Source organism: Topomyia yanbarensis, chromosome 3 (assembly GCF_030247195.1).
Source record: "Topomyia yanbarensis strain Yona2022 chromosome 3, ASM3024719v1, whole genome shotgun sequence".
In the NCBI taxonomy this organism is placed as follows: domain Eukaryota; kingdom Metazoa; phylum Arthropoda; class Insecta; order Diptera; family Culicidae; genus Topomyia; species Topomyia yanbarensis.
This window is the reverse complement of record NC_080672.1, coordinates 101,972,827-101,987,994: the sequence shown is the minus strand read 5'-3', so window position 1 is coordinate 101,987,994 and position 15,168 is coordinate 101,972,827. Positions and strand designations below refer to the sequence as shown.

Genomic DNA, 15,168 nt, shown 5'->3' with positions numbered 1-15,168 from the left:
TTGCAATTAACGGAGGCATATAGACACTATTTGCTGGCACATAAACCTAATGTGTGTATTTACAAGAAATATTAATCTTACATTCACCTTTCATAACTATTGGGCACATAAAACCCCATTCTATAACAATATGCACATATAACTTATGTGTGTTCATACATAGTTTATACAGTTGACACATAGAAGATATGTGTGCGCGAGATAACAATAGCATTTCTTCTTCATATGAATTTTAAGCGGTTTGAAGCAAATAGAATTAACGTTTGGATTTTTTTCAGTGTACTATATCACTTAATATCCCATACAACTCGAATGTCATCTGATATCATCATTCTTGGGTGATATCCGGGATATCAAGAACGTAATCAATCAGCTCCTGACAACATTGGATGAGGAACTTTATTATGTCTCTGATGCAGTAGTCCAAACACGGCGTCGTTTATGTAACGACGGTCGAAAACTCGAAGTCACAATTGTGCTACTGCTGGGGATGTTGCATATCAGATGATGTGAGGTTCTGTAGTCGGATTCACAAAAATCATTGGAAAATAAATCAGCGCGCTGAATAGTTACTACAGACGCTCAGTAATGACATTACTAGCGCCTCGTGTTAGTGGCCCTTACTAGGGCCCGAATGAAACAGTGAGAGACAGCAATTACGTGATTATTGTTTTGGTGCACGGGGCACAATACGCACAATCAGAAAAGGCATACTGAATAAAAGGATTATTTTCTTGGAAATGAATCATGCATAAATTACCTACATTTTGCAAATTTTCAAACAAATTATATAGTTATCATTTTGAAAGTACTATGTTTTCGGCAGATATATGTGCGAATTAGAATGGAGCCCCATATAGTGCGAAATCGCGTACGCAATCCGTATATCCTCCTTATTCGAAGGCTTACTTTCAGCCGTTAAAATCCAGTTATCGAGTGGAACCCCTATATTAAATTCATATTATTTCAAGCGTTAATAAATATATCGTGCACTACTAGTCCGTCTGGCCACACTGGACACGGAACGTAAACTCGCTTTCCAACTGTCAAATCAAAAAGAAATCGCACTGACAGATCCAACTTGTCTAGATAAAACCGGATGTCGAGAATCGCTCTTTTTCCGGCATCTGCCAGTCGAGTTCAGTACACATTTTAGTTTTGCTGAAAGAAATCTTGTTAAAAATGGTAATTCAATGCTAATATTCTGTGAATTTTAGTGCAATTGTTCGAGCAAATAATTATCTGTATACATAAAGCAATGGAACCGAATGTTTTGTGATGATTTGTGTAAAATAATACATTAGTTGTGCTGGGTAGCTTTATATTTTTTGATGGACGGAAATTGACATGTCAACACTGCTATAGAGCAAGAAAAGCTTACATTGTTTTTCATCTATACCTTGCGACAAATTTAGTAATTTGTTATTGGGTATTCTATTTTGAATAAACAGTTTTGCTTCAACGTTTATTGTAGATTTCGTAATTATGTAAGTTGAAAATAATCTTCATATTTTTGTCAACAGTCGCTCGTGATCCCCGAGAAGTTCCAGCATATTCTTCGTGTGCTCAGCACCAACATTGACGGCAAGCGTACCGTTCCAATTGCGCTAACGGCCATCAAGGGTGTCGGTCGACGATACGCTCATGTCGTGCTGAAGAAGGCCGATGTGGACCCGTTCAAGCGCGCTGGTGAATGTTCCGATGAGGAGGTAATTAAAACAAGTGATTCTTGAACACAGGATACATTTATTGGACTATTTCTTTGCAGGTTGAAAAAATTGTCACCATCATCTCGAACCCTCGCCAGTACAAAATCCCCGATTGGTTCCTGAACAGACAGAAGGATATTATCGATGGCAAGTACTCGCAGCTGACGTCCGCCAACGTGGACTCGAAACTGCGTGAAGATTTGGAGCGACTGAAGAAGATTCGTGCCCACCGTGGTCTGCGTCACTACTGGGGTCTGCGAGTGCGAGGTCAGCACACCAAGACCACCGGTCGTCGTGGACGTACCGTTGGTGTCTCCAAGAAGAAGTAAGGCTGGATTCAGCTGTGCGTTCGGTGGGAAGCTTTGTATATTTATTGATACAAATTGGATAGAACGATGGATGCTGTTTATTCGGAGTGAGCGGTTTGTGATATAGATTGCAAAATACGAAGAATCGAATAAACGGTTGAATGGTATAAGAATGTTTTATTTCGTTTGCGTATTTCTTGACATTCTGTTGGTGTGATTTATTTTTTTTTTGTTTCAAGCATTTCAGAAATCGCTTCACTTCCAACTTTGACGCTGTCCTCCCGATACTGAGTTTTTGAAAATATTCGGTTAAATGATCACTGCGATTCGGTTTATTACAACTTATGTGAGCTAATGCTCTACTTTGCTCTGCCAATTTTGACGCTCTACTGATACTTAGCATCCGCTCAGAGATGCTTTTTAGTTCTTGGATGTAGAATTTGTATAGTTCTAGTTTATACGGCCAATCTTGTAGGAACCGTACGGAACTTTTCCGAAATGGATTAAATATGCTCTGAAAAAACCAGTTCCTTAGTTGCGGATTTCACAGAGCAAGGACCAACTCGCAAAAATGCGATTGAGGACAGTATATGCCAGTTAAAACTCAACCATCTGCAAATAATGGCGGTTTGTGGCTAGTTCATTCACGACAGCTCCGACTGAGGATTTGAGATTCTTCTGAATGTTAAACGTGTACATATAACACATTAAACAAGAAGCGATATCATGCGCATAAGAACTGCAGATCCTGGGAACAGAAAATTTAAAGAACAGAAGTGGTCTGGCTATATGGAGAGACAAGCGCAAGTGGCCTGCTACATTGATGACTCTCTGATGGAGGAACGAGATGGTGCTCATGTCGATTTCATGGAAAGGGATCGGAACGGTCTTACTTGCTAGATAGATACTGTATCGTGTTCCCCAACTTTCTTTTTGGTGCCAATGAATGGACCGACGAATTGGCCAGAGTAGGTGCAGATATTGACTTTTTTGATCCCGAACCTATTTAGCCAATTTCAACAAATTGGATAAAATTTTTATTTAATATCCAGTCTTCGGCTTTAACCGAGCACTGCATTGCTCCAGAGAAGGCACGAGAGGCAAAACACTTCCATTAAACACTTGTTTTTTTTTTGGTAAATTATGAAGGTGTTTATTTAGTACATTGTAGCTTATTGAATCCATATCATTTAAGAATAAAGCTGATACGAGTAGTCCTCAGGGGCTTCCTTGAGGACTACTTCAAATTTCCATTCTCTTCGCATATCAGGAAGCAAGATTCCAAATTCAAAATTCGATTTTCTAAATCGTGCATCAGATACATTTTGCCAAGAAAGCGTTCCCCCTTTTCACCCAGTTGGTGCCGCCCATGACTGTAACTATTGGTGAAAATTAAAAACTTGTTATTGAACAAAAGCCGTTTAAGAAAACCCTGCCTAGTCGTACCAAAAAACCTACATTTTTTTTCGAAACGACGTTGTAACATGCTGATCGGGGCTTTAGTCATCGACTGCAAACTCAACTCTCAGAGCCCTATTCTTACAAGCACAGCAACTGGTGACTAGAAGAAATTTTTCTTCTAGTCTCTAGGTGACGACACTGTGAGAATAGGGGCCCACATTGCTACTATACAGCGTGCTGAGTCATTTTCGTGTGATCTTTGTAAATCCGACTACAACACGTCATTTTATGTGCAATTTGCACAGTAGTAACGAAATTGCGATTTCGAGTTTTGGATTTCAAACTGGACTGAAATATTGTAACAATATCGTCAATACTGGTATTGACAAAAATATTGAACGTGTAAAGCGGACCCTACACGAGACAAGAATATTGTCAATAAAAATATTGACAACACTGCTTCAATCCGTCAATCCCATTTGAATCCTACAGAATCAATATTTTCATAGTGTCCTTACACGATTAATATATTGATCAATAATTGGTTTATTGTCAATATTTCTGCTCGTGTAGGGCCGCTTAAGGCCCGCTATTGGTCACTGCACAGTGACGTCATGCATTAAATGTGACAGGTAGTGGTCCTGTTGATTGCATTTTGAACTTAGAGATTATTCGTATTCTCATTATGAAGCATATGAAATATATAAGGAATCATGTTTTTAGAAGTATAAATGTTCTCTAGGGCGCCTTACAATTAAATTGTGCTATTCCCTTCTGTGCGAAAATGTATATGAAAGATCTAATAAGTTAACTAATTATATTTTTAATTAATTACTTCTAATGTTCTCTGAATCGGTAAGTAGTTTTGCGGTAACATTTCTTGGTAATTAATGGAATTCAAATTTGTTGTCCAACCTGTAAACAAAAGGACCAGCACTTGTCAAATTTGTGAGGTTTAGGCATTTCGTACAATGGTCAATAATAGGGTTTTCGATTGATGGCACAGACACCGCGCCAGTGTTTTGCACTGGCACGGTGCCAATGGAACGCTCCAACGCAAATCGAGTGCACTCTTGAATGTGTGCGTGTAGTTTGTCGAGCTGTCATTTAACAGCTGATGTTTGTTTATTTACAAAATAAAGCACTTAAATAAGAAATAAGTGTTGCTCTAAGCGGATTAATCATTAGGTACAGTCGGAAAATTTATCAAAATGTGTAGATATTGTTATACGGCGCAGTCAAACGGTGGACAACCAGAGTGCAGACCCTAATATGTTGATCAAAAAGGTTTTGAACAATTTGATTCATTGTGGTACCAACTTATACGGGAAAATAAACAAATCCCACACCGAACAACATGTAGAGTTGTGTCTCTTAATGCGCGGTTAATTGGGCCGCTTGAAAGGAATTCGACAAAACGATTTCCGTAGATCATATAATTATCGCAACGTTGCGCTAGTGACCGATTAGTCTGCAATTCTCTATACGGCACTAGTGAGCACACACAGCACATAATATAATGGTATATGTCAATATTCTGTTAATTGAAAGATATGATCTTTTCAGAAAAGTTTTTCAGTGGGTCAAGATCAACCCGTATACCTATGGATTATTTTTGGAATTAACTTGCAGGGCAACGCTAGTGACTCAATTTGACGATATACATCAGTTGATCAAATGCTGCACGTAAACGAATAAATCATTTTTAGATTCGTCCACTAGGCTGCTCTAAAGTACATAATAGCCTAGCGTAGTATTTGGAAAATTATGTTCTATTCTTGGTTCTATCTCAAAGGTTTTATGGTTTAGGTCGATGTTGTTCTCAATAAGGTTCTTGGGGATGGAAGAAGATTCATTCGGATTTCATCCGCTGGGCGGCGCTAGTGAACATGCAATTTCTTTTATTTTTTGGATTTCAATATCATGATAATTAAGAATGATGTGTTCGGCATAGTTCTTTTGTAGGCTAAGGACTGCCCGAAGGTTAGTCTAGTTTACTCCTACTATGCGGCGCTAGTGAAGGGTTCCCTTAACCGATTTTCCGACTCCGCACTCATATTTGCTTCAGATAGTTTTTCTTTTACTAGATTGTGTATGGACATTCCCAAGCAAATCAACCAAAGGTCCGAAATACCCAACCATGGTCCGATTCTGACCATCCTATTTTATATTTTTTTGTTCTCTGCATACTCCTTGAGGTTCATGATACCAAGTGCAATGTTGTATTGAGTTCAATGAATGCCACAGGTACTCTACGAACGTCTCATGGTTATCCTAGAACTCCCAGAAATAAAGGAATATTGTATACACTCCTTGAGGTTTAGGGAATTCAATATTAAATTGATTGCAACGATTGCTATAAGTCATCCATGAACGTTTTTGTCTTCAGTTTTATAATCGTAAACAGTGATCTCTTAGTCGTTATATATTCATGGATGCCCAGTTGAAAGAACTTGTTTTTTTTTCAAGTTATCCAAAAACTATGGAGGTAAAGACTGTAACCCGTCAGGGTAACAATTTAGCACTGGGTGAAAATATACCTATTTGTACGTACTCTCTCCGTAGAGTGCATTGTTTATGTAACATAATGCTCACCACTGTTCCTTATGATCGTTCACTTTTTCTCGTAAATTTTGTTTGTTTTAGCTTTTGTGAACGATTCTGTTGGTCTAGATAGGTGTAGAAAATTTTGTTTCATATTTATGTATAAATAACATAGGGCTTAGATAGGCCACCGCTCTCCTGCTGCTGAAATAAGGGTACTGGCTATGCTGCGCATAGGTGATGACAGCTATGCGGCGGTACGTTTTTTTGGTGCTGGTTTTGGTGTTTGTTTTGGGTCGAATGAGGAAGGCGGCCATCGAGTTTTTTTTAGAAAGTGACGGACCACGGCATCGATCAGACGCCCGATCAGTTGTTTTTGTTTTCGGGACAGTTTCCCGCCACTAGGAAAGTATTTCAGTGCGCGCGTGCGACGGCAAGCTAAAACCGTCAAAAGTGCCGGCCGTGGTTCGGGCATTAGTGAAGTGTACGGTGTCGGTTCGCCAATAGGGGTAAGCTAAGTGTAAAGGAGTGCTTTCGCTTCCCCGGCTAAATAATAAGGAACCACAACACCGACCGTTCTCGCTATAGAGGATAAGTCGAACGAGCCTAGCTCTCCTCTATAGCTAATAGCCAAGGAGAACGAAGCAGGGCGGACAAAGGTTCCCCCTGGGAAGTTTACTGCGGTAACTTCCGGGATCGTTTACGGCGAGTAGACGATCCGGCGATTCGTCGCCAACGTCGCTAGGGAGGTTCCAACAAAGGAGCCAAGCTCACCTCCCTAGCTAAACGCCAAGGACCGCTGCCGGAGCAGCCAACGACCAAAGGAGAACGCGGCCGTTGTTGTCCCGGCCGGTCGGAGGAAACCGCCCGCCTTTCCGCCCGCAGCAGTGAGCCACCAGCAGCAGCAGTGAAGTGGAGAGTTTGAGGACAATAAAGTCGGTAAATTTAGTAATTTATTTTGTTTGTTTACTTTTGTTTTTTTGTTGTTACGAAAATCCGAAATTCTGTAGAGGCACCTAGGCCGCCCTGAAAAGAAGGGTACGCCGGGCAAATAAGAACCCGAGTAGTGGGCAAACCCCTACTTACAAGACTTATGGTCTATAAGTCTATAATACAGAATAAAAAAGTTACAAGCATTCGTAACCGAGCGCTCCTTCGTTACACACGCGCGATGTTTGTTGTAACATTACCTTGATTTAGGCGATATCAGTGAAGGTGTTTATCCCAGCAAGGGCAGGAGTATAAACAATATAAACGTTAAATTGTGTCAGGCAGTTCAGTGTAGTGCGGTGTTAAACAGTTTTATTACCTGAAAGACGGCTTTGCTTAGACGAGCTATACCAGATAAAGGTCACGCGGGTGACGCATAAAACAAACGAAGGATCAATTCACCTACCAGCTCGTCAGGAACCAACTGGCGAAGTGTTTCGTTTTTTACGTTTCTTATCGATTTTTTTTATTTTTGCATTTGATTTTTTTATTTTTATTTAAGTTAAACAGTGCGGTCGAGCGTGTTGCTCCCGCAACAAAATGGATCAAGGAGAAGGATCTCCCTCCAAAGGTGAATCTTTTGGGGAAGAGGAACACCTATTTGAGTCGGAGACAGAAGTTGTTACCTCCAACTCATCTTCCCCCAAATATATCACAGCACCGCCCCCCCCCCCGAATCAACGTTTACCAGGATGGATCCGCTGGTCCTTGGATGGTATGGTTAAACAGCATAACTGCTGCGCGAAAGCTGACAAAACGTTACTCGGCCGTAACCGAGATTAAAAAGTTACAGTCAGATAAACTGCGCGCAGTCGCTACTGCATTGAAACCGGTCAATGATATCGTTAGTAATAGCCTCTTTACAATGGTGTATCGCGTTTACATTCCTCCTCGTGATGTGAAGATTGACGTTGTGGTAAGTGATGTGGGTCTAACTGTCGATGATCTAATGAATGATGAGGTTGGCCGCTTTAATGACCCTAACTTTCAATCAGTTAAGATTTTGGAGTGCAAGCATTTGCACTCAAAGTACATCGAAGATGGGAATTACTATCCATCAGACTGGTTTCGCGTAGCCTTCGCCGGATCTGCACTTACGAGCTACGTTGAAGTAGGAGGAGCTCGTCTATCTGTGCGTCTGTTTGTACCACGGGTCATGAATTGTTCCAATTGCAAGCAGCTAGGTCATACGGCCACCTACTGTAGTAACAAGCAACGGTGCGGTAAATTTGGGGAACGCTATGCAGAAGATACTTGCAGTAGGTCCGCTAAGAAGTGTGTTTACTGTGGGGAGAATCCGTATGCACTTTTGAAATGCCCAACGTACAAACTTCGCGCGGATGACCTGAAGCGATCCGTCAAAGATCGCTCCAGACGCTCTTACGCAGAAATGCTATCCAAAATCGATTCGACACAGGTACTTCCCTCGGAGGAAGAGTATAAGTTTTTATCCAACTCGATTCTCGATACCGAGATTCAAACTCAGACGAAACGAGTACCCGACATGAACACCCAAAAACGTTCTCCCAACCCGTGTGGGACAAAGAGTACTCAGACGTGTACGCGGAGAAGGCTGCCGCGTATAAAGCCTTACTGAACGACGGGTTAATCAATAGCTTTCGACTCTACACGATATTAGAAAAGCGAATGAAAAGTTTAATGAAAGCCAAGAAACGCAGTTACTGGCGCCGCTTTGTCGGCGGGTTAACAAGAGAAACATCGAAACATTTGGGGCACGGCCCGACGTATTCGAAACCGAAGCAGTACTAACGAGAGCGTGGAATATTCAAACAGTTTGATATTCGATTTCGCCAAGAAGGTTTGTCCGGATCCCTCCCCGGCACAGAAAATCTACAGCGCCACGTCGCCTCACAATACTGCGAACGAAACACCGTTTTCGATGGTGGAGTTCTCACTTGCTTACTTATCATGTAACAATAAAGCCCCCGGGGCCAAACAGAATTATATTCAACTTGTTGAAGAATCTACCAGACTCTGCCAAGAGACGCTTGTTGAATTTATTTAGAAAGTTTCTTGAGGGTAACATTGGACACATGATTGGAGACAAGTGAGTGTCATCGCCATCCAAAAACTAGGAAAACCAGCCTCCGACCACAACTCGTATCGACCGATTGCAATGCTATCGTGTATCCGGAAGTCATTCGAGAAAATGATCTTGTTTCGCCTCGACAATTAGGTCGAAGCAAATGGCTTCCCTAATAAAAAATATTATACACGAACTTTAACTCATATAGTGCAACGATTCCACATATTGTTTGGATGATACCCTGAACTGGTCGTTAGGCTCTTGAATCATAAGATGTTTATTAGGGTTACTGTTAGATACATAGTTTGGCTTTTGCAAAGGCAAAGGGACGAACGATCGCCTTGCGTTGCTCTCAACAGAAATTAAAATGACATATCAGTATTCTTGGATATCACGAGGGCTTACGATTCAGTTTTCATCAACATTCTTTATGATAAGTCTTTCACCAATTTTAAATAACTTTTTGCTAAACCTGTTATCTGAAAAACACACGCATTTCTCGCATGGTGATTTATCGACATCACGATTTAGCTACATTCGCCTTCCCCAGGGCTCATGTCTAAACCTTCTCCTATACAATTTTTACGTGAATGACATTGACAAATGTCTTGTCAATTCCTGCACGCTAAGTCAGCTTGCAGATGACGGTGTGGTCTCTATTACAGGTCCCAAAGCCGTCGACTTGCACGGACCACTGCAGATACCTTGGACAATTTGTCTGCTTGGGCTCTCCAGCTGGGTATCGAGTTCTCTACGGAGAAAACTGAGCTAGTCGTATTTTCTCTGAAGCGTGAACCAGCGAAACTACAGCTTCAGTTAATGGATAAAACTATTGCTCAGGTTTCAACATTCAAATATCTCGGGGTCTGGTTCGACTCTAAAGGAACCTGGGGATGTCACATTAGGTATCTGAAACAGAAGTGCCAACAAAGGTACAACTTTCTCCGTACAATAACCGGAACATGATGGGATGCCTATCCGCAGGAAACCTAATCAGGCTGTACCAAACAACGATACTATCAGTGATGGAGTACGGATGTTTCTGCTTTCCGCTCCGTTGCGAACATACATTTCATCAAACTAGAGAGAATCCAGTATCACTGTTCGCGCATTGCCTTGGGTTGCATACAATCGACCCATACGATGAGTCTCGAAGTGCTGGCGGGCGTCCTTCCGCTAAAAAATCGATTCTGGGACCTCTCATATCGATTGCTCATTCGATGCGATATTTTGAACTTATTGATGATTGCAAATTGCGAAAGGCTTGTCCAACTTAATTCTCAGACCCGATTCATGTCCTTGTACTTCGATTACATGGCACAGAACATCAATTCATCTTTGTATAACGTTAACCGTGCTCATCTCTTAGATACTTCTGATCCAACTGTATTTTTCGACACATCCATGAAGAAAGAGGTTCGTGGCATCCCGGATCACATTCGCCCACAAGTGGTCCCAAATATTTTCTATAATAAATACCATCAAGTCGATTGCGGCAAAATGTTCTACACTAACGGATCAATTCTCGACGGGTCCACAGGCTTCTGTATATTCAACGAAAATCTTTCTGCCTCATTCAAACTCAATAATCCTGCTTCAATTTACGTCGCAGAATTAGCTGCCATTAATTATCTTCTCGGGATCATTGACACCCTGCCCGCATACCATTACTACATCGTTTCGGACAGTTCCATTGAGGCCATCAGTGCAGCGAAGTCTGGAAAGAACTCACCGTATTTCCTGGGGAAAATCCGGGAATATCTGAGTGCTTTATCTGAAAAATCTTACCAGACTACCTTGGTTTGGGTCCCGTCACATTGCTCTATTGCGGGCAATGAGAAGGCGGACTCTTTAGCCAAGGTGTGCGCATTGGAAGGCGACTAATGCGCCCATCCTACTTTCCGATTTATCCTACTTTCCGGTTAAGATATCGACGGTTTATAAGTTTCTCAGAACATTACAAATCCGACATTCAATAATAGTAAATATAAATGCGGATTCTACTCGCCAGCAATTCGTTTCGCCATAGGCAGATATAACTCAACACGTGTAGGGCTACTTCAGGTTCGAGTGATTCTACTATTCTTAGATTAGCCCTGGATCCCGCTCTGGTGCCAAATCTTCGGGGTAATTGGTTGATTGTTCGTATTAGTAAAGTGGGTTCGGATCGGGTTTCTCAAATTTTAAATTTTCAGGTACGAGTCGGGCTCGGGTTTTCAAATTTTAAAACTCTCGAGTTCGGGTCGGGTTTTACAAAATTTTCATTCTGGGGTACGGGTCGGGTTTGAGTTTTTAAATTTTAAAAGGTTCGGGTTTTTCAAATTTTATAATTTTGGGCTCGGGCCGGGTTCGGGTTTTTAAATTTTTAAGCTCTTGGGTTCGGGTTCGAAAAAATTGAAACCACCCGACCATCTCTAACCTATCTCATTTGTCGAGCTATTAGGCCCTCACATCAGTCCGATCCTCGTTCACCTCTTCAATGCGATAATCGATAGTCGCAGGTTTCCGCAAATCTGAAAAACGGCCTTCATAGCCGATTCCGAAATCTGTCAATCACGTCGAGCCAAAAGACTATCGACCAATTAGTGTCCTCCCAGCCATCTCTAAAATATTCGAGAAAATTCTGCTCGACCAAATCTATAGCTTTCTGGACTACCATCAACTACACTGCCGTGATACGCATAACAGTCCCATTTGTTATGGATTTCCTATGCAGGTGAGACTGTTATGCATATCACGGCAGTACAGCTGCTTGCCAAACATCAATCAGGATATCAAAAACGTCATAGTACTAGCACCGCCCTAACAAAAGTCGTACACGATATCTATATCAACCTAAACAAAGGCAACTGTACTGTGATGGTTCTTGTCGACCTGTCGCTTGCTTTCAACTGCGTAAGTCACCGGATACTCCGCAAAAAGCTAGAAGAGTTTGGTTTCTATGCTGATGCATGCGACCTGTTGACATCATACATGAAGCACCGTACTCAGCTTGTCAAAGAAGATAGGAAGAAGTCAGCGGAGAGAGTACTTACAGATGGAACTCCCCAAGGATTCTACCTCAGTGCACTGTTATTTTCCCTATATATTAATAGCATGCCTGAAATTCTACGCTGCGTATACCACCTGTACGCCGACGACATGAAAATCTACATTTCCGGCCCGGTGCAATATGTAGAAAATATGATCAATATATTAAATGCTGATCTCAACGCAATCGAACAGTGAACAGCGAGCAACAAACTTTTCCCTAACCCACGCGAAACCCAGGCTGTAATCTTCTACAAACAAGGTAACATCACACCCCAAAGCAAGATCTCATTTTGCGGAGAGATTATCCCGCTGTCCAAAGAAGTCACCAATCTAGGGTTAAAAATGGACAGCAACTTAAAATGGGCAACACAGGTGAATAATATCACAAAGAAAGTATTCGGCACATTAAGGACTTTCCGCCGCTTCGCATCTGTCCTTCCGACACCCACACGCAAGAAGCTGATGCTAGCAGTCATCGTACCTTATTTCACATACGGTGACACGGTATGTTCCAGGTTTATCAACTCAGCTCAAAGAATTACAAAGATGCTTTAAAGCCGGGTTCTACGAATAGTACCCCGGACATATCCTGGAACATCTTCAGAAAAGCGTCTCGGAGCGCACAAGCTTATTCCACATCCCAATGAACACAGCCAGCAGCAGAAAAAGTGTGCTGATTTACGGAGCCCTTAGCTGGAACGCACTTCCAATTGAAATAATTAACCAATAACCTGCTTCAAGAAATCACTAAACGAGATTTGAAAAGGCTATCAAAAACCAGAGAATATTGGCGTGTATATTAGTCCTTCCATTTGTAAAATATGTAATGTTATTTTTCCTTGACCTGAAAAACAGTTAACACTAATAAAATTACAAATAACAAAAACTAAAATTTTCGAGAAAAAAGCGTTCTTCACGTATAATTTTTCAATGATCCACATCGAATGTCAACAAGAACATCTGTTAGCGGCCACGGCTGGGTTGTTTTGACGTTTGCGTTGTTGGTGTTAGTGAGTGCAGTGGCTCCACCGACAAAATTTTCGGTGCCAAATATCTGCCCCGAAATTGCACTGGAATTGCACTTTTTTATTGCAGTTCCAATCAATGGAACATGGTGTCGGTGTTTTGACAACACTTCTGCAAGAAAAGTGCAATTTCAGTGCAGAAAACTACACCAGTTCTTTCAATCGAAAACTCTATAAGCAAATTTGGTGGTGATTTGGTAATGTCATGGCAACTCGAATGGAGCAAAATTTGAAAAAGGCGCATCCCTTTTATTATTTTCCATATATGTAAAAAATATAAATTGTTATAAAGCATTTCTATCATCAAATTTGTTTTGCTGTTCAAACTAGAAGCTGCCCTCATTCCTCCATATCCAAAAAGAAACACAGATTTCATTTTAAATTTAAAAAATCCAAAATAAAATAAATTCGATTTCCGGAAATACAAGAAGAAGACTTTCAACATCAAGCCACTTCCACTTATATTGGAATTTCCGAAAATCTTCCTAATCGAACAACACCTCCTCAGGCATGAAATCCTGCGGTAGATGCCATTCAGTTAAGTTTCTATAAGGGTGCTTACAGAGTGGCGGCGAGAAGCTGAGCTGGGGCTGGTACTGACATTAGAGTGCGAGATGCGAGAAACCTGCTTGCAGCATATTGAATGGAGCCTGTCAGAGTGAAAGCGGGCAGTCGGCGCCGATCCGCTCGGCTTTCACTCTGACATCACCCATTTGGTTTGCAGCAAGCAGGTTTCTCGCATCTCGCATTCTAATGTCAGTTCCAGCGCCAGCTCAGCTTCTCGTCGCCACTCTGTAAGCACCCTAAGGCTGGAGTAAAATGCCAGAATAATTCTAAAGGGAATCGTACCAAAACCATCGCATTATCTTCCGGACAGAATTTTTGCTAAAGTCGGACAAAACTCTTGCAGGAGTCGAACAAAATTGTACATTCCTGGCAGAATTCTTGCTGAAACCGAGCACTACCGGTTTGCTACCAGAATTCTAATAAAAGCACACAAATTCTATTCAAATCAAATTTTGCTAAATAGGTAGAAAATCCTACAATTATTGTTTATTTTTACGATCAAAATACTAGAATTCTTGACGTTCTTAATGAACTTGAAACAAGATATCATAGGTTCATAAATTGTAAAGCTTGGTGTTTTACTTTCATTGGCCAATTGTTTTTCATTAATATTTCTCGAGATAAAAGCACCAATGATTTGATTTTTGATTCCACAAAAGTTTATACTTCGTGGGAATCGAGTACTGATAAACAACCATGCACTGCTGGGCCCCGTGCAAAATTGACTCAGACATCACTTCGCTAAAAGTTTAATTATTTCTATTAACCAAGTCGGATTGATTAGCAGTCTTCGGCAAAGTTATAGAAAATTACATTATCTATCTTATGTTCTCTTATAGTGATAATACGATGCATACAGTGTTACCTAGCGTCGAAAATGCGAACTAGTGGGTTTTCTCCATATAAATTGTCGAAAAATCCCATACCAACTTCAGGCACGTTGGTTCGGTAGCTAGACTTGTTCGATTTGCGTCAAATGTGGAGCAAGTTCTCTTGGTGAGATTATGAATCAACTTAGGGGTGGGCCGATGGGGGTCATTTTTTCCTGTCACTCTACTGCACACCCGCCTGAAACGCGAAGCAGCGAAGGTCGGACTGGTGGTAAATGCGTCCAAAATAACGTATATGCTGGTAGGCGGAACCGAAAACGACAGGATCCGGCTAGGAAACAGCGTTACGATCGACGGGGATACCTTCGGTGTAGTGGAGGATTTTGTCTACCTAGGATCCTTATTAACGGCTGACAATAACGTGAGCCGTGACATCCGAAGACGCTTCAGCAGTGGAAGTCGGGCCTACTATGGGCTCTAGAAGAATCAGCGGTCAAGAAAGATTCACCCCCGCACCAAATGCACCATGTACAAAACGCCTATAAGACCGGTGGTTCTCTACGGGCACGAGACTTGGACCATGCTCGAGGAGGACCTGCAAGCGCTAGGAGTTTTTGAGCGACGGGTGCCAAAGACGATCTTCGGCGGTGTGCAGGAGAACGGTGTGTGGCGGCGAAGGATGAACCACGAGCTCGCTGCACTCTATGGCGAAAC

The 15,168-nt window shown here is 41.6% G+C and overlaps 1 protein-coding gene across 1 annotated transcript; it reads left to right on the top strand.

The window, feature by feature from the left end:
- The first annotated feature begins 1,045 nt into the window (after nucleotides 1-1,045).
- On the top strand, nucleotides 1,046-2,190 carry LOC131691586 (small ribosomal subunit protein uS13). Its single transcript, XM_058978107.1, has 3 exons — nucleotides 1,046-1,185; nucleotides 1,524-1,709; nucleotides 1,769-2,190. Exons 1-3 carry the CDS (start codon nucleotides 1,183-1,185, stop codon nucleotides 2,036-2,038), a joined length of 459 nt encoding a protein of 152 aa, XP_058834090.1. The 5' UTR covers nucleotides 1,046-1,182; the 3' UTR covers nucleotides 2,039-2,190.
- The last annotated feature ends 12,978 nt before the right edge of the window (nucleotides 2,191-15,168 follow it).